Source organism: Filicampus tigris, chromosome 4, assembly GCF_054856515.1.
Source record: "Filicampus tigris isolate MCC_2025a chromosome 4, RoL_Ftig_1.0, whole genome shotgun sequence".
Lineage (NCBI taxonomy): Eukaryota > Metazoa > Chordata > Actinopteri > Syngnathiformes > Syngnathidae > Filicampus > Filicampus tigris.
Window position 1 is genome coordinate 6,244,030 of NC_141220.1, and position 21,676 is coordinate 6,265,705.

At 40.7% G+C, this 21,676-nt stretch overlaps 1 protein-coding gene across 1 annotated transcript; it reads right to left on the reverse strand.

The window, feature by feature from the left end:
- Nucleotides 1–1,665: 1,665 nt before the first annotated feature.
- phaf1 (phagosome assembly factor 1) lies at nucleotides 1,666–20,234 on the reverse strand. Its single transcript, XM_086028720.1, has 16 exons — nucleotides 19,314–20,234; nucleotides 18,895–18,977; nucleotides 16,911–16,994; nucleotides 16,232–16,275; nucleotides 14,927–15,006; nucleotides 14,699–14,793; nucleotides 10,998–11,062; nucleotides 10,805–10,917; nucleotides 10,404–10,537; nucleotides 10,200–10,283; nucleotides 8,919–9,001; nucleotides 8,737–8,780; nucleotides 8,606–8,655; nucleotides 8,130–8,188; nucleotides 7,897–7,969; nucleotides 1,666–5,285 (listed from the first exon to the last, which is right to left on the reverse strand). The coding sequence occupies exons 1-16, from the start codon at nucleotides 19,375–19,377 to the stop codon at nucleotides 5,187–5,189; spliced, it is 1,254 nt and encodes a 417-aa protein (XP_085884846.1). The 5' UTR covers nucleotides 19,378–20,234; the 3' UTR covers nucleotides 1,666–5,186.
- Nucleotides 20,235–21,676: the final 1,442 nt, after the last annotated feature.

The following is a 21,676-nucleotide window of genomic DNA, read 5'->3' on the forward strand; positions in this document are numbered from 1 at the left end:
TACCGTCTCCCAGTATGGGTTAGTTGGTTTTCCGGAATTTACCTACATGGACTTTCCCGCTTTCGTTAGCTGATTTATTAATGCTAACATTAGCATCAAAAAGCTTGTTTCAGGTTGTCGTGGACAAGTGGTTATGGAAATTAACTAGAAATCCGTTTGGGTCATCCCTGCGAAGGTTCAAATCATGCCGACAAAAGAAAGTTTCCTGATCTGTGGTCTGTGTCATCTCTCAAGCATTATTGCTAATGCTGATATCAACAGGTTACGTTGTTGGTTGTCGTGACTAAGAAAATGGCCACGCCCTCTTCCGTTCTCTCCATGTTTGGGTGGGAGTCACGAGGAGAACCGATCACGGTTTGTCCATTGGAAATCATTGTACATATAGCTCACTTATAACGTCCAAAAACGGCGATCAGTTGGCTCCAAAATGTATGTGGACATCCCTACCCATGATCACTTCAGCATATCACATGGGTCAGCCTCTCCATGTCTGATTTGTATGAGAATGAGGAAATGTGGAAGTGAGCAGATAAAGCAGGTGGAGCAGGGAGGCTTGGGGGACGCACACACTCGCACAATGCTTCTTTACAGTCCTCAGTGAGGATGTATGGGACATAAAGCACCAGTCGGGATATTTACAGAGAGGGAATGAAGGAATAACCCTAATCCTGCTCCCACCCCGGACGCTGGCGACGAACATCAAGAGACACGTGCGTCTTGGCAACGAATCTTGGTGGGTTATGTTATTTAACTTGATACAGCCAGTTTTCATCTGCATCACCACACACCAGCTGCCTGGGCGACGTGCCTGATTTTCATACATATGACAAATGCCCATGCAATATGTGAGGCACATATACAGTACGTCTCCTGTTATTTGCACTAGTACATGCACTGTCATTTCACAATTATTTTTCAGATCACACATTCCTCTATCCTGTACAAGCCAAGTCGCTTGCTTATTTCAGTGGTTATTCCCAGGACTCTCACAGGACAAATCGGAACATTTGATGCATGTATGAAGTAAAGTAATTGAAGATTGAAGTTCACCAAGATGCACAAAATAACTTGAATATGATATTGGGATGAGTTTTCATGTCATTTTTATCACTTACTAACCCGACATGTAATAAGTACTGTACTGTATTACAAAATCAAATGTTATCCCTCCACTTGAATTTTTTTTTTTTTTCTTATGCTTCCCTTCTTCTTTCAGGAGGAATAGGCACGTCGCCTATAGCCGGCTGGTGAGATGGCGTTGGCGATTCCTGGGGAGCTCAATTTGGGTACCCCTTCCATCCTGCGCTGTGACCAAGATCAAGGAGGCCTTTCCATCATGGGTTTCAGGAGCCAAAAAACATTGTTTCCTCATGTCTTCTATATTTAGTGTGTTTCTTATAGAGTAAGATAGTTGTCAAAAAGGCATATTCATGATTAACGATTTGTATCCGTAATGGTAATAATTTGTGAGTGCGAATCAAAATGGTGAGGGTTTGACTTCTTTTCTTGTGAGTATGAATAAAAACTGTGAGTGCATTGTTTTGTGAATACAACTCCACGCACGAATTGCCAGTGGGTGACCAACGATGCTGGCCTGAGCTCACCAAGACTATTTACAACATTATTTCTCCATTGGGACACCTTTTAGTTATTATATACACTGTATAGACTGTAAGACAAACTTTTTAATGAGTGTTTGGTTATTGGTCTAATAATGGCCACCACTCAAAAGAGGTAAAAAGAAAAAGTACAAAACATCAAGGTATCGTAGAAAAAAAATGCAATAAATCTGAACAGGCAAAATTTGAAATTGACAGAACACATCAGCAACAGCATGAAATATGCTGTTATGATAAAAATAAAAACGCACTCACTCAACTGACGCAATTCTTCATTAACATTCTATATACAAGGAGATTTTTCTTAATTTACATAGGATATAACGAATAGTCAAAAACAGGCTCAGTGGGAGATGAGGCACAATGTTCAGCAGTCTCTTTTTCTTTTCTGCTTTCTTTTTTACACTTTTTACACAAGAGCAAGTTGCCAATAAGCGTTTGAATACAACTCTTCTTAGACAATTACAATACACCCAACACTAGAAGTGGAAATATCAGAACAGGAAAGAAGATCACTAAGCAGATAATGTTCCTCTGCATGATGTTTTTCCTCGCAGTCAAAATGTTGCAGTAAACCAAGCAAACCAAGACTCCACTTCTGATAATAACCAAAAACTATTTTCGCAACTCTCCTTTGCAGTCCAAATGTGAAGGATTTAGCTTCCCTGCCAGAAAAGAAATGATGACTCTTTTATGAATATACAGCTCAAACAACCCCAACAGCAGCAGTCTACACAGAAACAATGCAGTAGTTTCCATGCTAAATAATAATACATCCTTAGAACCTCTTATTGAAAAATTAAGTGATGAAAAGGAAAATGTCATTGAAAAAAAAAAACATGTTGAAACATGTACCAGGATATTATTTCCTGATGGCCATTACAAAAGGAAATAGGCTCAATATACAACTACACTGGGTCCTTTTCAAAATGAGATGCTCATCTAGTTTTCTATGCAGCCTATGTTACAATGTGAGCATGAGAGGTCAGCCAACCTGTTGAATTGGCTGCAACACACAAGAAATGTTTGGAATTCTAATTATATATATTTTTATATCAAAAACATTTCAAAATGTTGGTCTTACAAAATTGACTAAAAAAAAAATGTATGAGGGTCACACTATAAATAAAAAAATGACAATGCCACAAGAATTACAGTATACCACAGAACCACATGAATTTCAACCATACTTAGAACTATGAAGGGGAATTTGACAAAAATAATGTCCTAGAAAAAAAACAGTAAAATGTCCATAATTCAGAGCGAGAAAGAAAAATCACTTGTACCAAAAAGTGTACTTTTGAGGGTTAAAGAGCTAATCTTACGCTATTACGATTTTAAAACAAACAGAGGTGGGCATGTCAGTCCGTCACTGGTCCTTCCGTCATTATTTCAGGCAGGCCCAGTCCATCCGTCATTGTCGGTGAAAGCCAATCGACATCGAGAAGGTCCAGTACTTATTACGTCACACGCAGGTGCAGCACAAATAGACTCGAGTTTAAAAAACAACAGTGTTTGTATACCATTCGGCCCCACAGATTGCAAGGACATTGTCCCGTAATGTTTTTATTCCACCGCTCACCACACCTTGTGAATGTGTCAGTTTTTTTTTTTTTTTTTTTTGCGTGTGTGTGATGTGACGAAGTAAGTACGTTCTTGACACCGATTTGGCTGTCGTCGCCGTCAACTGACTGGGCCTGCCTGAAATATTGACGGAAGGGCAACTGACGTGCCCACCTCTGAAAACAAACAAACAAACAAACAAACAAACACATTCGTGGAAGAGAGTAGCTACGGGTGTCAGAGTTGCACTAATGGGTCTGTTAAAACTTCCACATCCACTTTGTTCACGTCGACAGGATTTTTTTTAAATCATAGTTTGCAGTTAACAAACTCCCGTAGTTAGTGGTGGCTCTTCTACCACCTTGATGTGTAGGAATGCATGGAAAACCATTTATGCATTGACTCAATATCCACGTTGAGGTACATGTACCACAGAAGTACGCTTTGCCCTCACAAGTAGAATATCAAATGAATGCAGCTTTTCCGATGCCAAGGTTCTCCTACTAGTGAGGACAATGGAAAGTCGTTTGTACAGCTATCCATCTTAAGGCCATACTATTAGGCCAAAAGTGGCACAAAGTAGTGGACAAAACATTCGGAGTTAAACATTAGTTCTACGAGTGTGCTGAATTGTCCTACTTGTGAGGACGAAGAGCGTACTTGCACATGGATGGACCTCAAAAAATAATAATAATCCTCAAACAGCTTACCATAGGAATGAATGTAACGCTACGGAACAAGCCACCTCCATGACAGGTTAAAAAGTTACAGTGATGTCAGCAAACCAGAACAATATGACCCTGAAATGTCTTTGGCGTTTGCATTTGGCAGCTAAACGAACAAGAGGATGATGCAGACGCTGCTGAGGGATGAAAAGTCATGCATCGCTGGGTTCGAGAGTAAACACACACATGGTAAAAAGAGGGAGGACAAAGTAACAGAAGGCATGTTGACACACACAACACACCTTAGGGCATTCTATTCTCTAAGCTTAGTCATTTAATAATAATGAAAAAAACCAAAAACATTCCTTTGTCAACTTGCTTACTCCGAACATAATCAAGTACTGAGGTGCATTTTGCGTGCAAAGTGGTAGTCGAAAAAATAGAAATAGCGACGGGAAGTGAGACATGGCACAGGGCGGTCGGGGGAATGCATTGTTCAACGCTTCTAACATGCGGGACCAAAAGTTAAGAAAAAAGGTTGCCAATTTGTGCTTCTACTCTTATCCAACCCGTCCGCCGACTTCATGCAGTGTTTGTGTGCACGTTTACTAGAGTTGAATGCAACAAACTATAGGCACGTAAACCGACCTTTTGTGTGCTTCAGCAAGCTAACTCATGCAGGTAATCATTTATGGATGTCTGGATTCTTTGGGGGTGACCGGGCAATCATGTTTGAACACTTCTGTTTTAAGAGGCGTGGCTTTGCCACTGGAAGTTTGGTTGCTTGGAATGAGCCAGCCGCGCCGCCTTTCCATGTATCAGTCATCTGCAGCATTTTCCAGGATCTGTTGCAGTCTTCTGTTTTTTATTGTGTCGGGGGCGGGGGGACGGGTGGTAGCAGCGTGGTGGATTGATGATGAGGATGATTCCGAAGATCAAGCCAAAGTTGATCTTGTGTTTGACTACGACCAGAGGAGATTTTCTTTTTGGAGGCCTTCGCAAGGCCACAGCGGCAGGATAGCTTCACACCAGCTGTCAGCTGCATGTCACTTTCTGGACTTCCGTCCTACCGGTTCCACCCAAATGCAGATTTCATCACCACGTCTCTACGCGATGTTCTCGCTAGGGCAAAAGCTCCTATAAATCTCAATTCTCCAACACAGACCATGTCACCAAGTCTTGAGTGTGATTCTTGCAAGCCAGCAGGAAAACAAAAGCATTTGTGGCCGCTTCTGAATTGAATGTAGGAATGGCCGCGTTGTGTTTTTTGGCTTGCTTAATTTCAACTCTGCACACGCTGAGACCGGGCACGAATGAGATGCGGCGTCTGGTTACTTGTTCAGTGGGAGCTGCTGCTACCGGCCTCGGGTTGGGCTCGACTGGTGGTCCGTGGAGCACCGTAGAGCGTCACTGATGCTATGTGGTTATTCTGCATCACCTTGGAAAAAAAAAAACAACAACAATGAGATGAAAACAAACATGATGGCTAAACGTGTTATCTGGTTCATTTGTGGTTAATTGACCAAAATGCTATACTGCCCTTCCCCACTGCCCGTAAAAGCTTGCATTTTTCCGCCTTTATTCCGTTTCACAATGCCTATCTGGATATTTGGTGCATCTGAGGCATAATGGTAGAGCCGACATTTTATTGCCTGTGCTAGTCGGACAGCAGAAGCAGGACTGTGCTGCGTTCCAAGCGGCTGTTCAAAAAGTTGGGGCTGCTCCACGCATTCAGATAATTACTTGAATGGCAATGTCAGCATCTCCGAGTGCCTTAAACATCCCAGCGCTTCACTCGGTTGCACTTCTTCCGTGTCAATTTAATCTGCCTTCAGTAAGTGCTGGCTAATGTAAATTGAACTATTAGCATTGGGACTGCTTCTTTCACCAGAAAGATTTCAGATTGGTCCTCAGTGGGCCAGAGCGCTGGCCTTCGATGACACCGGCATTTTTGGGGTCTCTGATTGGTTGGGTACAGCAAAAATGACTTTCCAGTATTTTGACTTGGAAAAAACACATCTGTAGCAGAGCTTTATCCCTAATAAGTTCAATCATATTATTGTAGCCATTATACCATTTTTCGGTTTCAACATTAACCCCGCCCTTATCCATTTCCTTTCTATTATGCGAGGTTGGGTCGCGGGGGCAGCATCTTAAGCAGGGATGCACATGCTTCCCTCTCCCCAGCCTCTTCGTCCAGAAAACGTCATTTTCTTTTTTTAAACCAATTCTCAGTCTCTTAGCCAATGAAATGCATCAGAATATACACGTGACGGTGTCGTGAGCCCTCTGAGGATTTTTTGGAGCAAGTAATGCGGGGTGCAGACGGACGCGGGAGCTCCGAAATAAGTCATGGGACTGATATAGACGTGTGGATATTGAACCAGTGGAACCAGTCAAAGGTGATATTTGCTTAAGATAAACATTTGTAGACAATGACGAGACATCTTTGTAAAAGAATAGAGGATGGTAATTACCACTCGATTTTTTTTTTTGTTAAAAATTGTGCTTCTCACACTTCATTTTTACACTTTTGGTTGAAACTGTAAATAATAATAAACGAGCCTGTGTGGAAACCTCAGGTCTGTCAAATTCTTTTGGAATGATGTTTGTATCAGCTACGCTGAGAGCTGAAGATCACGGCTTGATGAGGCCAACAGAACCACATCGTCCGCAAAAAGCAGCGACGTGAAACTCAGGTCACCAAACCGGACCCGTGTCTAGAAATTTCGTCCATAAAGGCTATGAACAGAAAATTTTCATATATATATATTTCTCCTTTTTGATTTCGGCCATGAATTTTCATTTAGGTGTGTCCCTGATAAAGAGTATTTCAGGAATCACAAGAGAGTATTTTTACACAGGTCTTGACCACGACCATCAATAAAGATTTTGGTCAACTTAAGTCAAGCAGAAATAATGAAACTGGATGCCGTAGCATATCATTAGATTTCGTTGTTGGTTTTTATAAGACGGTCCCCTCCAAAAGTCTTGTGGAACAGCATGGTTAATTCCTTTGTTTTTATAGTTTGGCTTTCAGATCAAACGAATATGAGACAAAAGTTGAGAATTCCAGCTTTTATTTCATGGTAGTTACATCTAGATGTGTTTAACAACACAGGGCAGAAGAGGACATTTTGTTTGAAGCCACCCTTTTTTCAAGTGAGCAAAAGTATTGGAACAGACATTACTAAATGTCTTAAAGTGAAAAACATTTAATATTTGGGTGCATAACCCTTACAATAAATGCACCAAGACTGAAACCAAGTGACTTCACCAGATTGTTGCATTCTTCATTTAAAATGATTTTCCAAGCCGTTACTGCAGCCTCTTTCGGTTCTTATTTGCTTCTGGGAGTTTCTCTCTTCAGTCTCCTCTCCAGGAGGTGAAAAGTTGAGTTAAGGTCCGGTGATTGACTTTGCCAGTCTAAGACTTTCCAAACAACATGCAGAGAAGTGTCTTACTGCCAGACAACAGGTGATGTTTTTGAAAAAGAATATGCAAGCCCTTTGGCAAAATTGTTTATTGTTTCATACAGTTGCTCTTTAAACGGAACAATCACAGCAGCAGGTTAATTTAATGTGAACATATACACGTTTAAAACTTGTGTAAGTTGTGTATATTTTTTTTGTTCCACAAAAAGAGAATGTAGAATATTGGTCAAATCGCCTTATCATATTGTATCGTTCCAAAAAAAGCGACATAATGCTTTGTGTGGAATCGTTAAGCATTATATCGATATGTATCATGAAACACTTACCTCCATTTTTTTCCATTTTCTTATTTTTACATGAATCATGTTTCCGCGTTACAGACATCGCATTCAAGTGAAAATTGAAAACGTTTCCAAAATTGGAGATGTGTGTTTTCACAGGACAGCGACGATATATTAAAAGCTGGAATTCAGAATTTTTGACTCATATTCATCTTTTAATCTGAAACCAAAATGTTTTCAGTATACAACAAAGGAACTTACCTTGCCGTTCCAATACTTTTTGGAGGGGACTTTACATTCACTCATCCTCAAAGTATATCCAAAGTATTCTGACCTCAAAGATCATCCTCTGCAGTCCAAAGCAAAATGTAGAGCCGAAGGGGTTGGTATTGTTAGCGGATGAGGACCTGTTAACCAGAGTTTGCTTTGTTATGGTGACACACAATACAATAACGATGCACATGGAGTAAATATTTAGATGATATATTTGACAGAAATGTCCCTTTTAGATGTGTCTGGGACACGAATTAAAGTGGAATCGAACAGTGAAAGCAGCCATTTGATTACCTATGAAGCACAACGGGTTTTTCCATTGGGTGGCCCAGCAGTTCCTGAATCTGATCCCACTAGCAATGAAACAAAGTGATGAAAAACACAACACTAGCTTACCTTGTGTTAAGTTTACAAGCCCAAATGCAAGGAGAAAGAGGAAATAACAAAGCTATTATGTCACAGAAAACCACTAAAAACCAGGAAAGGAATGTGAAGGACTGCTTGGGAAACTTCTGGAATTTTTGATGAATTTCAGCTGTAAATGGACTTCCTTAGTTTTTTCAAGCTTGTGATTTGATATACTGTAGCTAAAATCAACAAAAACAAATAACACATTAAAGCATTTTTGCATTGATATAGGATGGAAGTACGTGATTAGGTGATTTGATCGCTGATACAGCGACTATAACGGAGACAGTTGAGCCTAACTTAGAGTATCTCCTTTCAAACGGATCACGGAAAACAGTTTACAAGTTGCGTAAATGACAAACCTTGCTGTAAGTAGTCAATATGCAGTCATCTGTCTTCGAGTCGGCTCCTCCTAAGACACAAAAGAAATTGGTAAAGAGGGTAACGAATGAAATACTTATCTATGGTGTCGTTAGAGCATCCGGTGACTAACCTTTTGTTATGACGAGTGAAATTTTAAAGTCACACCGATGATATCTACAGTGCAAAAGGACAGAACAGAATGACAGATTATATATGAAAATGTACTTTTGCACCTAATAATAACAATAATGATCCAAACAAATTCCAAAGGTCAAACACAAAGAAATACAAAAAATGTAGCAAGATATTTACATATTGAAGTTATAATGCCCTGGGAAGTTGGTATGGAGGACGAACTTCTTAACCAAATGAGTTGTTGAATCAAAAAGGACATCCTGCACAAAAAAGCAAACATGTCAAATCCAAATTGAGCATGTACATTATTTGGGCACAGACAAGGCATGGTTCTCTCAAAGCCACTCATAAATGAAGGCTGTTATTTCAAAAATGGGGTTATGCAACTTATACATGTCATGCGACCTCCTTTGAACAATATAATCTTATTGTACGCGACTGTTCAATGTAACAAAGTTAAGACACACTTTTGATTGGCATCAGGTGCAAGAGCGATACGTGTGCACACTCCTTCGATGGATTAAGGCGGGTTCTTCTTTGGGTCAGCGGACAGGGCATCAAACGGGGGAACCAGAATCAAATCAAATGTGAAAGATTCCCGGAGAATAGGAAAGTTAGTCCCGGTTCCAATCGATTCTCGAGATTTGATGCCCAACCCTACTCACTGGTGATCAGATCCGGGAGGTTACAATAATAGCAGAAGAAAAAGGCTTTCTTTGCTACTGTATGATTGTGTTTGTGTTATTATTAGCATGAATTAGTTGGAAGCTACTACAACATTTAACAGCTATGACCAACCAAATGAGACATCCTCTTCCTTAAAGGGAAAGTCAACGCAAGCATATTTTTTTCCAAGAATATTTTTTTCCAAGAATATTTTCTATGCAAGCCCACTAGTTGAAACAAGGCATTCTGATAAATATTGCGTTTGTGGAATAAGAGTTAATTCACATGTTTTTAGCCATCTCAGGGGCGGCCATTTTGTCACTTCTGTCGAGTGAAAATGACATCACAGTTGCTCAGGGCTCAGGTAACGAGCAATCACAGCTGAACTGCTTTCTGAAGCTGAGCCGTGATTGGTCGTTACCTGAGCCCTGAGCAGTTATGATGCAACTTTCAATCGACAGAAGGGACAAAATGGCTGCCCCCCGAGATGGCTAAAAAGGGGTGGATTTTGCTGCTGAGCTCATATTCCACAAATACAATATTAATCAGAATGCCGCGTTTCAACTAGTGGGCCTGCTGGGAAGATGTTAATGAAAAAAAATGTGTTTGGGTTGATTTCCCTTTTAATGGACAATTCAAAATAAGCAATGAAAACACAGCATCAAGCTAAGTTGTACTTAAAAAAACTGAACAGCAAAAGAAACCATCATTCTTGGGACATATACCAATTGTGTAAAATATGGCGACAAAAGCAATGCAAACTTCTTCAAGCACAGGTGCATCTTGACGTACCACTCCAAGGGTGAAGTAATTAAAGAAGTAGTCGTTACATTTGGAAGGAACTTGTTTGTGAGGCGATGGAGAGTGGATCTTCATCTGAAATAAACCAGAACACATGCAGAGAAGAGTGACTCATCCTCACTGCATCTAAAACGGTTTTCTTTCAACATGACGCAACACATATTGAGGAAGGGAGCGGAAGAAGAGTTGTGACACCTTGTCCTCAGACTTGTAGAACACTTTATGTGGTGATCCGAGAGCACCCAGAACCTCCTGGCAGGAGTCTCCAAAGTAGATGTTTCTTTCTAAGGACCTGACTTTGGCATCACCCATGACCCCGGGACCGCAACCTGCACACTCATCGGAAACAAAATTACAAGTGAATGAACAAATACTGGACAGTCAAACAGCTTTCAGTTGCTGTGTGCACATCTGTCTGTGTTAAGATTGAACAGAGAGTGTAATTTGCTATTTAAGCTCTTTTTTTATATCGCTACCAATATCATTATTCATTCTGTTCTGGCTGAATAAAACACACTGACTGAATAAATGATTCAAGTTTGGCTTTTAACTTCTTTCAAATAATTTTGGAATAGGTAAATAGGGAAACTTGTTACCTGCAGTAAGTAGGCGGAACTTAAGTCCCACTGGTCCTGTAGCCTCTCTCAGGACATCCACACACTCTGCATAGACGTTACCGAGGAAACAGGCCAATGGCATCGCTGGTGCTCTGAGTACAAGACAAAAGTGCCTATCAATTTGAATGTTTTGACGCATTAAAGTCAAGTTCATTGGGGGCGTGTAATGTACTTAGTTTCTTGCAGGTTGTTGCCAGTGTAGATGTGCATCCTCTTGACCATGGCCCCATGTGGGATCTGCAGGGAGACCAAACCCATGGCAAAGTTAGGCAGGCGGCTGTCAAGGCAAAACAACTGGGAGTAATGGCGTGTATGGAACTGCACAAAAGACATACCTCCGCGTGAATACATAATCCTGTACCAACCAACTCAAGCCTATGACAAAAATAACGCAGCCACTGCAGGAAGATACGCTTGCAAGAATGATCAGAGATTTCAGTAGTAACTGACGTACACAACCGCATGCCTTTGAGGGGAAAACTCCTTAGCTGATTGGCGAAACTGCATTTATAAAGCAACTATGTTCTCTAGTAAGCGAGAAAGCTTAATCTGAAAAGATCTGAACAACTTTCACTCAGAGTCAGAAATGGGTTTACTCTGAGCTGACCCAATGCTAAATTGGTACTGGCCTTCCAAATTTTGAAGGCCACATTTAATTAGAAACAGAAGCACAGGGTGGAGCACAATGATGAGAGAAACAAAACTATTTTACTCCCACTTCAAAAATTTACTTGGAATTGTTATTTTGAAACTCATTTTATATCTGCAACCAATTGAGACATACAGCTAACATACAGATATGTTGGCACAGTTTTAGCAAAAATGGCGGAACCCCAAAACATCTGTCATAAAACCTGACTATAGAAGGTGTGAGGTCATCACTAATAAGACACTTTAGAATGGGCACAGCAACAAATAACACTGTGTGAAATTTGCGGAGCTGGGCAGTCCGGCCCGGCCAGATGCCCATTTTTGGGGCGGAGGGGTGGGGGGGTGACAAATTTTAAAAAATGGCTGGACTACGCAAGTGGATTTTAGTCCGGCCCACTAATCGGCCCTCATGCGTGTGACGTGCTCGCGAGGCGGCCAAATTTCATCTCAGCCTACTCGGTGAAAGGCTTCTTTTTAGGCTTCTTTCAAAACAACTTGTGTCCGGGAGTTTATCCAAGTATAGCACATCATGCACTTTCCTACTTCCGGAAATACGCCGTAGCAAAACTGCTGTGTAGTGGTTTGCTGGCATGCTTTTATTTTGAAGGCCCGGGAAGTGTGAAGGAGGGGGAGTGTGGAAAATAAGTAACTTGTTGAATGCTTGCAGACTTGACGTCTGTTGGACCCAAATAATTATACAATACGACAAAACCAACCCCAGGGCTCGCAATGGAAGTTAGTACACGCAGCTGGGTAAGTACGTGAGTAAGTGGCATTTTGAAGCATGTCCACAGCGGGTTTGAATAGTAAGTTAGCCAGCTAATTTTCTTAAAATAAACCTCTTCCCTTAGCATCTTTCCTGCGGGGGCATCATGTACGTGTTTTTTTTTGGGGGGGGGGTTGTTCGAACGGGGCGGGGGCCGACAAAGTTTATGAATATGGCCGGGCGGGGGCGGCCGGAAGGGTACCCAGGTCAAGGATGGCCGGATGGGCAAAAAGGGGTCAAGTGCCCAGCTCTGGAAATTTGTATTATATTCCAAAATGTTATGATAATTGGCAGAGCTGGGCAGTCCCTTTCGGGGTTTTAAAAAAGTGCTGGACTGAGCAAGGCCGGAGATGGATTTTAGTCCGGTTCACTAATCAGCCCTCGTGCGTGTGACGTGCTCGCGAAGTGCCCAAAAGTTAATCTCAACCTATTCGGCGAAATGGGCAAATGTCAAAAATTGCCTCCGAACGCGTCAAATGCGCCACTATCAACTGCGCGTACTTATTTGCATTTGGAATGTTCGGTCTGCAAAAAGCTTTAAAAACAAACAAACAAACAAAAAAACACGTTCGGTCTGCACAAAGAGGAGAAGAAAAGGAAGGAGACGAAGAAGGAGGAGGAGTAGACCATGGGTGTCCAAACTCGGTCCTCAAGCGCTGGTGTCCTGCCTGTTTTCCATCAATTCCTGCTGCAACGCACCTGGTGATCATTATCAAGCTTCTTCAGAGCTTGATAATGAGCTGCTCATTTAAATCAGGCGTGTTGCAGCAAGGCGAGCTGGAAAACGGGCAGGAAATCGGAGCTGGACACCCCTGGAGTAGACGAAGAAGAAGGAGGAGGAGATGAAGAAGAAGGAAGAGAAGGACACAAACAAACAGAGAGAACAGAGGGGAAGCTCAGGAAAAATGGAATCATTTTTCAATAAATGGAGATGGAGCGCGAGTTCTGCAAGTGGTGGTGATAAGGACGAGAGACTCAGTAGCTCGAGCAGCGTCTGCTCCAGCACACCGGCGAGTGACGTCATTAGTATGTCGAGGTGGAGGAGACTGACGCTGGGATTGGGGACCAGAGAGAAGCCATTAGGGTGCTAAAGGGCTACCTGGGGTACTGCCAAAAGTAAGATAATACATTTTTAATAATATTCAAGTCAGCTACAGTTTTTTTCGCCGTTACTCATGATGCTCTAGCAGGTAAAAATGATAATTGGTTGATTTATTAGTTTAAATGTTATCATATGTAATTCAGTTTTCTACTGAATGTTCAAAGAAGTCATACCAATCTCGAACCACGAAGGACATTATAATACCTAGCATATTATCACCACATGGCAATGTATTGGCTGAATGTAGTGCTTTTTTAAAATGTATTTCTGCTCCCAGGAAGAAAACATTTTGCACTCCCCAACTCTCTGCCGTGACTATAAATACTAAATAGTATCATTTGTCTATAAAATTCTTATAAGTAAACCTCTGCTTTATTAACATTAAAGTAAACAAAAAAGAAAAAAGAAAGATAGATCATCTTACAACAAAGAATAACTTTATTAACATGTTTTTTTTACCCTGTCACAAAAAAGTTGTGAAGTGCTTCAATTTGCATGAAGTAAAAAAAATAAATGAAGAAATGGGAGCGCCATTGGCTGCAGTTGATATGCGGCTATACTTTTTTGCATATCTACGACATGCATCTGATTTTTTTTCCTGCAGTGTGAACAGTACAATTCCAATTTTTTCAAGTCCTACCTGGGCCTCTTTTGCATGCGGATATAAATCGGACATGTGTGTGATGCGTCTGCAGTATGAACGCTCATATGTACACATCCGACCTATTATTCGTCAAAAGCCAAATATGCGCTCCGTGCAGACGAGGGAGAGCGCTTGGAAGAATACTGACAATCGTACGTCCGTCCGTAAAATATTTTACAGTAACAGTGTTGACTTAATATTGGACTTAAAAATTTGATGTCACCTTGAAACTGAATGTTTGAGAGGACGTTTGTGGTGACAGTAGTAGTTCATCCAAGCAGACGGTTCATTGGTTACGTGCAGTAATGACGTAATGTCACCTTTAGAAGACCATTAAATGAGGACATCGAGAGTGTTGCCTCATACTCCCCAAATATTTCAACCGTCCTCCCACCTTGCTGTTCTGTCGATATGATATGATAAGATATAAGATGAGATAAGATATAAGATAAGATATAGTAAGATAAACACTGGGCCACGTGACATCATTCTTTTTTTGGTGTATGTCACTTGACGTCGTGCTTTGTGCGCATGCGTGTCACATCACAGATGCAGATTCACATGAGAAGTCGCATTTATTCTTGTCATGTGAACGAGTACATCCAAAAAAAAAATGGATTTAACAAACAATTCAAATTGGGCATCACGTCCTGCAGTGTGAACGTAGCCTTAAAGTTGCCCCCACATGCACGCCAATCGTAACATTCTCACCTCATATTTTGGAGCCTCATTCCAAGAGTCGAGTTGGAAGGAGAATGACAGTCCTCGGAAGTTGAGATGGAACAACTGCTCAGCTGCATTGTAAACTGGCCACAAATGGGAAAGGGGGAAGCAAAATCAGTACATAAAAGACCAAAGAATAAAAAGCACATTGGGATATTTATGTATCTTCATTTTTCTATTGTGTCTAAATGAGAAATGTTTGTAAGAAAAGTGTACCTCCAGGGTGTGTCGCTCCAAACGACTGGTCTATTTGTTCTATAGTGGGTGCAATGGCTTGAGAATTGAAATGGACTCCACTTGAAAAACACATACAGGGTGTAGAGACATGTTAACAAGCATCTGCTATAAAACATTACTTTGGAAGTTCATGCAGCATATTCATTTCACTTGATATATATGAAGTGTTTTAAAAAGCCATTAAAAGGTAGGGCTGACTCCATTACGGGTTGAATAATTGCAGCTGTGTGTTTTTTCTGGCTACGAATTGAATGTCCTCTCCGCTGCAACAGAAAATGAACAATGAATGGTCCGTACAAGTGATGTTAATACAGTTGTTGGGGCAGCAATGGCGAGTGGAAGGTGGTTGGCTTAAAATCTGCTATGGGACAAACACCGCCAAACAAAAATACGTGAGAGATGCAATTTTACTTAGCAAGCACTGCTATGGTGCCCTTTGTTAGGGGCCTCTGACTTTTATGACACACGTTATTAAAAAATGCACCAAACTTTATTTTTCTGTTCCTAAAAGTTTGCTTCAGTTTCTTTTTTATATAATCAAAAATACAATCGTATTGCAAGGTGTCATCTGCCACCTGCTAACTCATACAAAAATAATAAAAACACAACAGGAACTGCTTAAAATGAGGAAAAAAAAGAGAGGGAAACAAAAGCTATATACCAGATGACCTGCAGCTGTTGCCTGTGTGTCAGTGAGCGGCTGACTTTCTCACTCCTGTCATCATCCTTACTGCCTTTCCTGATGAACAACCACCTTCAAGTGCACTCACATGGTGCAGGAGAACCGGCTAATAACCTGATTAGCAAACACAGAATGTTAAGAAGAGATCGGTGTGCGACGCATCACCTCCGCCCTTTAAGTTAAGCCTTTAGTGTTTTACAATATGTCTCAATACTACCATGGTTATTGTTTTATTTGTTACACTTGTATGACACTACACAGTAAATAAAGCTTTTATTACCGCATTTGGCCCTGGAATATATTATTTCTATTACCACCGTTTTCCTTTGGGAAGACCTTCTTTTGATATAAACAAACTAGAGTACAGCCAGCACCCCGCATTTGATAGTGTTCCACCTCATGTATCTTGAGCCAGCACCCAAACTGCGCATGGCAGTATTTTATAAGCAATACTCACATTCTGGAAATTCCAGCCATGAGTTGTCTATGGGAACCATATTGTGTAAGTATTTTAGAGGATGATGCTATAATTGAGTGTGAAATTGAATTTCATCCACAGGGACACTGTTTCAATTAAGGGTATAATTTTGATTTCCACTTACCAGTATTTCAATTTCACTTTGCTTAGGTCATACACTTCAATCACCTGTCAACAAACACACCAATTAATAGTCAACAAGAATACAATGCTTTCTTTAGTTGAAGTTATGAAGTTAGTTCATAATTGATTAAAACAATAAAGATAACAGTAATAGGCAGTTGTGTTATGAGACCTGTTTTACAAAAAAATATGCCAGAATTCCCTTAAAGTCAACCCAAACATATTTTTTTCAAGAATATGGTCTTTGCAAGCCCACTACTTGAAATAAGGCATTCAGATTCAAATATCGCTTTTGTGGAATAAAAGTTAATCCACCCGTTTTTAGCCATCTCTGGGGGCGGCCATTCTATCACTTCTGTCGAGTGAAAATGTCATCACAACTGCTCACTGGGACACTGTGATGTCATTTTCAGTCGACAAAAGTGACAAAATGGCCGCCCCCTGAGATGGCTAAAAGCAGGTGGATTTTGCTGCTTAACTCATATTCCACAAACGCCATATTCATCAGAATGCAGTATTTCTTCTAGTGGGCCTGCACAGAACATATTCTGGAAAAAAAATATGTGTGGGTTGACTTCCACTTTAAGTATCAATAATATTCTAGTGCATTCTGTAAGATCATTTCTTTGTGCAACGTTGTGCAGGTGGCAGTACAAAAATACTGTACGTAAAGATTTCACCTTGAGTCTCTGGTTTGTGGCATCAAACAGCAGCTTAATACCATCCTGAGTCAGGTTCTGTATGAGGTCATGGCTGAGTGGTGTCTGTTGAGGAGATAAACAAGCTCATTAACTAACATTAAGATGGGCGGACTGTGGATATGTCCTCATGCACATGATGAGGAAGGCCGTTATTGGAATCTGGCCTTTCCGAACATTTACAAGCACCAAAGAACTGTTTTCAACAGACAAAAAGACAATCACTCTAAAATGTGTTTTTTGCTTGTATTATTATTAACCGCTGCATACTTTGCAAGATTTCATTCTAAATGGTGACTTCCTAAAGAACTCTTCTCTGGTTCTTTGACTTCCTAAAGTTGTTGGGGTGGAGAACTATGATTATCTGTGACCACCATAGAACCAGAAGCGGAACTTTATTGTAACCTAGTGGTAGCGTAATGTCCTCTGTCCAACCACTTTGTAAAACACTGCTAAGATCACAATAATAACAATACAGCGGTGCCTTGAGATACGAGTGCCTTGACTTTGAAGTGTTTCGAGATGCAAGCCAATACTTGGCCGGTTTGGGTTTTATTTTAGATACAAGTGTGCTTCACACAGCCACCACTGGTTGTCAGAGGCAAAAGTTGAAATTCACATTAGTAGCGATGAGCTCTACTAATTTGTCAGGTCTGTAAGTAGTAAGTCTTGTGAAAATGAGTGACAACAGGACATGGAGATAAAGCGAGGGTAGTCAGTTGAAGAGGAATTATGTTGTATATAGTGTGTGTTTTGCATAACGTTAATACATTAACACAAAGCCAACATTAGTAAGGTTAAAATCACAGTAACTGATCTTTACAGATTTTTTCGAAGAGCACCGCGCCAGCGATCTGCAGTGGCTGAACAAATTCACCTGGTTCACACGTGCAAAGGAAGGCATGCTCTCTAAAATATGGCTGATACTTTATGCCAGCACAGAACCTTGAAGCTGCAATCGCCCCTTACTCACCCTGTCCAGACTGTAAATGTGGAGATGCAATTCTCGGCACGTAAAATATATGATTGGGGGCTGTCAGGTTCACACCAAGTGAGAAAGAACAACAACTATCAAGGCAATGTTTCGATTTGACAAACAAAATGTCTTCATATATGTTTGGATTTTATTTGTACTCAATTGAATACATTTTACATCAATGGATTTACATTTTTAAACACTTAAAAACAATCGGGGATTTTTTTGTTTTTGTTTACATTTTTAAACATTAGTAATTTTGTATAGTACTGTATTGTTTGTTGTTTATTATTTAAGCCTTAAGGCAGTATAAAAACTCCACCCCCCCAACCACTAGAACGATGGAAGCCGAGTGATTTGATTAGGTATTGTAATATAAATGACCAGATGGACCATTGATTGTAAGTAAAACAGGAAAGTGATTTTACCCCCATCATTCTTCTTGAAATACAATATGCCGGCTTTTGTTTGTTTGTCTGAGCCAGTGGGGACTGAGGCATACACGTGGAATGGCAAATTGTCAGAATATTATCACTGCTATCTCTGCCTTAATTTGGGGCAGGAAAACCCCTGAATACAATGCATACTCTAGTTCAGGGGTCTTAAGCCTGGTCCTTGTGAGCGCCTACCCATCCTGTTTTATGTGTTTTCCTGTTCCAGTACACCTAATTCAAATGATCAGCTCATCAGAAAGCTTTGCACAAGCCTAATAACGATCCTGATCATTTGAATCAGGTGTGTTGGAATACAGTAACATATAAATAGGGGCTCACGACGACTGGACTTGGAGACCCCAGCTCTAGTTGTATAAAAAACAATAAAACTATTACAATAAAACAATCAAATGGAAACCAGGAAGCATGGTGGTAACTGAGCAAATTTCAAAATTTTCTATGTTGGTACGGCCGTAAACAGTGGACCCCATTATTATTTTAAGCATTTTTTTTGTGGCTGTAAATGAATGAAACTCAGACATTGTGGCTGTCTCACCTGTTCACTGTAAAGCACCTGGACATTTTTGATGATGCGGCAGTGTTTCTGGAGAATAGAGATGGCCTGGGCCAATGGCATGCCTGGACAAAACAACAGCAAAATGACAGAGCATCTCAAAAGTTGAAGGTTGCAGGTTTGACTTGCACTTCCTGTACAACAATGTTAAAGCATCCTTCAGTATTGAGCAACATACAGAACCCACAATTTCCATCGATGTGGCAAGCTATTCATTAACGTTTGTGGTAACACAGGCCACTATTATTGTGGTCCAGTATGGAAAACATTTTAAGTACTGTGTATTTAATGTAAAAATACATTAAAATTAAAAACTATGAGCAGCATTTCTAAGGATTTAGGCCAAACTCTTGTTTTATTTTCACTCAAATATGCACCTAAAGCTATTGTCAAATACCTACCTAAGGCAAATTCCCATTGCTCATTTCCAAGTGATCGCTCAGGCACCACTTCCAGATCCAGCATTGGCAAGTAGTAGGGGTGGGCTCACCTTAAGACAATGGGACCCTCACCCTCTCTTTGCCTGTCTCGACCCTGAATACTATTTTAATGCATGACTCCCAAAGAAAACAAGCCACCAAATACACGCGTGTGCGTCAGCGTGAAACGTTCCAGTAATAAGTGACCACTTTCGTGTACGACATATGAAACTAAGATTAAAAGGGTGCGAATAAATTGAAATCAAATATATAAAATAAGGATCACAAGGTCAAAAAGAGTCTTACAAGTAACAATTTTAAGTTAGCTGCACTCGACACGAACAAGGTGAGCTGTCAGTCGAAATATTGCTTAAATTATCAGCTGAAGCCAAGGTGATCGGTCACTACAGTATGTGCAAGTTACGAAAGCACCGAGCAGAACAACAACACTGTGTTGCGCTATTCGCTAACATTAGCCGACGCAGCTAGCTGCGCTTATTGCGTTGAGAATTAAGTACAAACAGGAATAATAACGTATATAACGGAAATGCCCTGAAAGAGCTCACAGGAAATAAATAATGCAGGTCACGCGGCCATGGCATCAATACACAAATCAGGTTAAGTGGCTGTTTGTCTTTCTTTCTTTCTCCCTTCCACTAGCACCGAGGGTTCCAGTTTGGGAGCTAGCTCTTGTGCCGCGAGGATGCCAAATTCCAATTCCTCACGTCCCCCGTTTTAGTCATGTGTTCGTGAGTCTTTAAGCGTCCGCCGTATTTTCTCCTCGGGCTTAATGTGTCGTCGGTAGTGTATCAGAATAACGGCAACTTCGGGAATCAACAAGAAGCAGCAGGATCAGCTGATTGTTCAACTTCCTGTGTTTGGCGCATGTTCTGGGTGGGACGTAATGACGTCATAACAAACCGAGCACCAAGGAATCTTACAGTCAACATAGAAGTAGAAAACAAATGGGGAAAAAAGGGAAATTGCTTCTTCATAAACAAAACAATGCATTTACTAAGAAATTAGTTGCATCAATATTATTTGGAGTCAAGTCAGCATAAAACTGCAGCTGTGGAAAAGGTACATACACTGTACTCAAGTAGACTACAGGCAGCCTACTAGTGTTTAAAAAAGGTTATTCAAAGAACTGTTTCAACTTCTGTACTTAGAGGGACCGTCCGGCCGGGATGGACCATTTTTCACTCAAAAACTCTATGTATTTTGATAAGGAAAACATATTATTGCATTTCAAATGCATCAATTTATTTTTGAGGAATCAGCAAATAACTGCTTTCAAACCCCGCCTTTTTATATTACATATTAATATTAATATGTTATATTAATATGGCCACGCCCCCTCCATCTCGGACATGATTTGTCAATTAAAAATCATTGCACTTGCAAGGCACATACATCGCCATAATGTTTAAAATGGCCATCAATTGGCACCAAAATGTATGTGGACAGCGCAAGTTAAGCCCACTTCAACCTCTGAAAATATCAAAATGATTAGCTCTCCATGGCTCACGAGAGAATGAGAAAGTGGGCAGCTTTTCTTTCACGCCAGATTTGCTTTCTTTGAGATATGAACATAATGCGTTCCGAGAGGCATTGTCTAAACTGAAATGTTCTTAGGTCGTTATTAAAAGATTTCAATCTTTAAGGGTGAGCTTTACATAGGTCTACTTTTTTCCCCCAAATCCACCTTCAGGGGATACCCGTTACCGCGTATCCGAAAATGACGCACCTTAGAAGGGCCCGTCCCCTCGCTGGAGCTAACCCTGCTCCAAATTTTTTAAAGTCCATGCATCATCCAACCATTTCTGCACCTCATATCCAAGGGTCGCAGGCGTGCTGGATTTTTCAAGTTTGAACATTTTCCAAGCCAACTTGCAGGGGCTGTTGTGCAGCTGCCTATCCGAAATTGAAGCATTGGCTGTATCAGCTGCCAAACTCTAAGTGTTGTCCTAAAAGCGGCATTGTGGAGTAAGAAAACTTTGGGCGCTAAACGTCTGAAAACTACGTGCAAAATTCAGATGCAAATTCCTACTCTTGTCCACTTCAACCTGTAAAAATATAAAAACAACTGCGCAATATTTTCAGTTTCGAGGAGGTGATGTTTTTTTCCTCACATTTGGAATTCACATTTAATGTCAATAAAATCCAAAATATAGTGGAAATCTCTTTTATATTTTCACAGGTTGAAGTGGATTTGAGTAGAGCTGTGCATACGCATTTAGTTGACTATCAGTCATCGTTTGCAGACACTAGGTGGCAACAGAACGTCAAAAAGCAAGCCAGGAAACAATATGACAATGCTTCCCTCCTTCAATGACTAGTCAGGC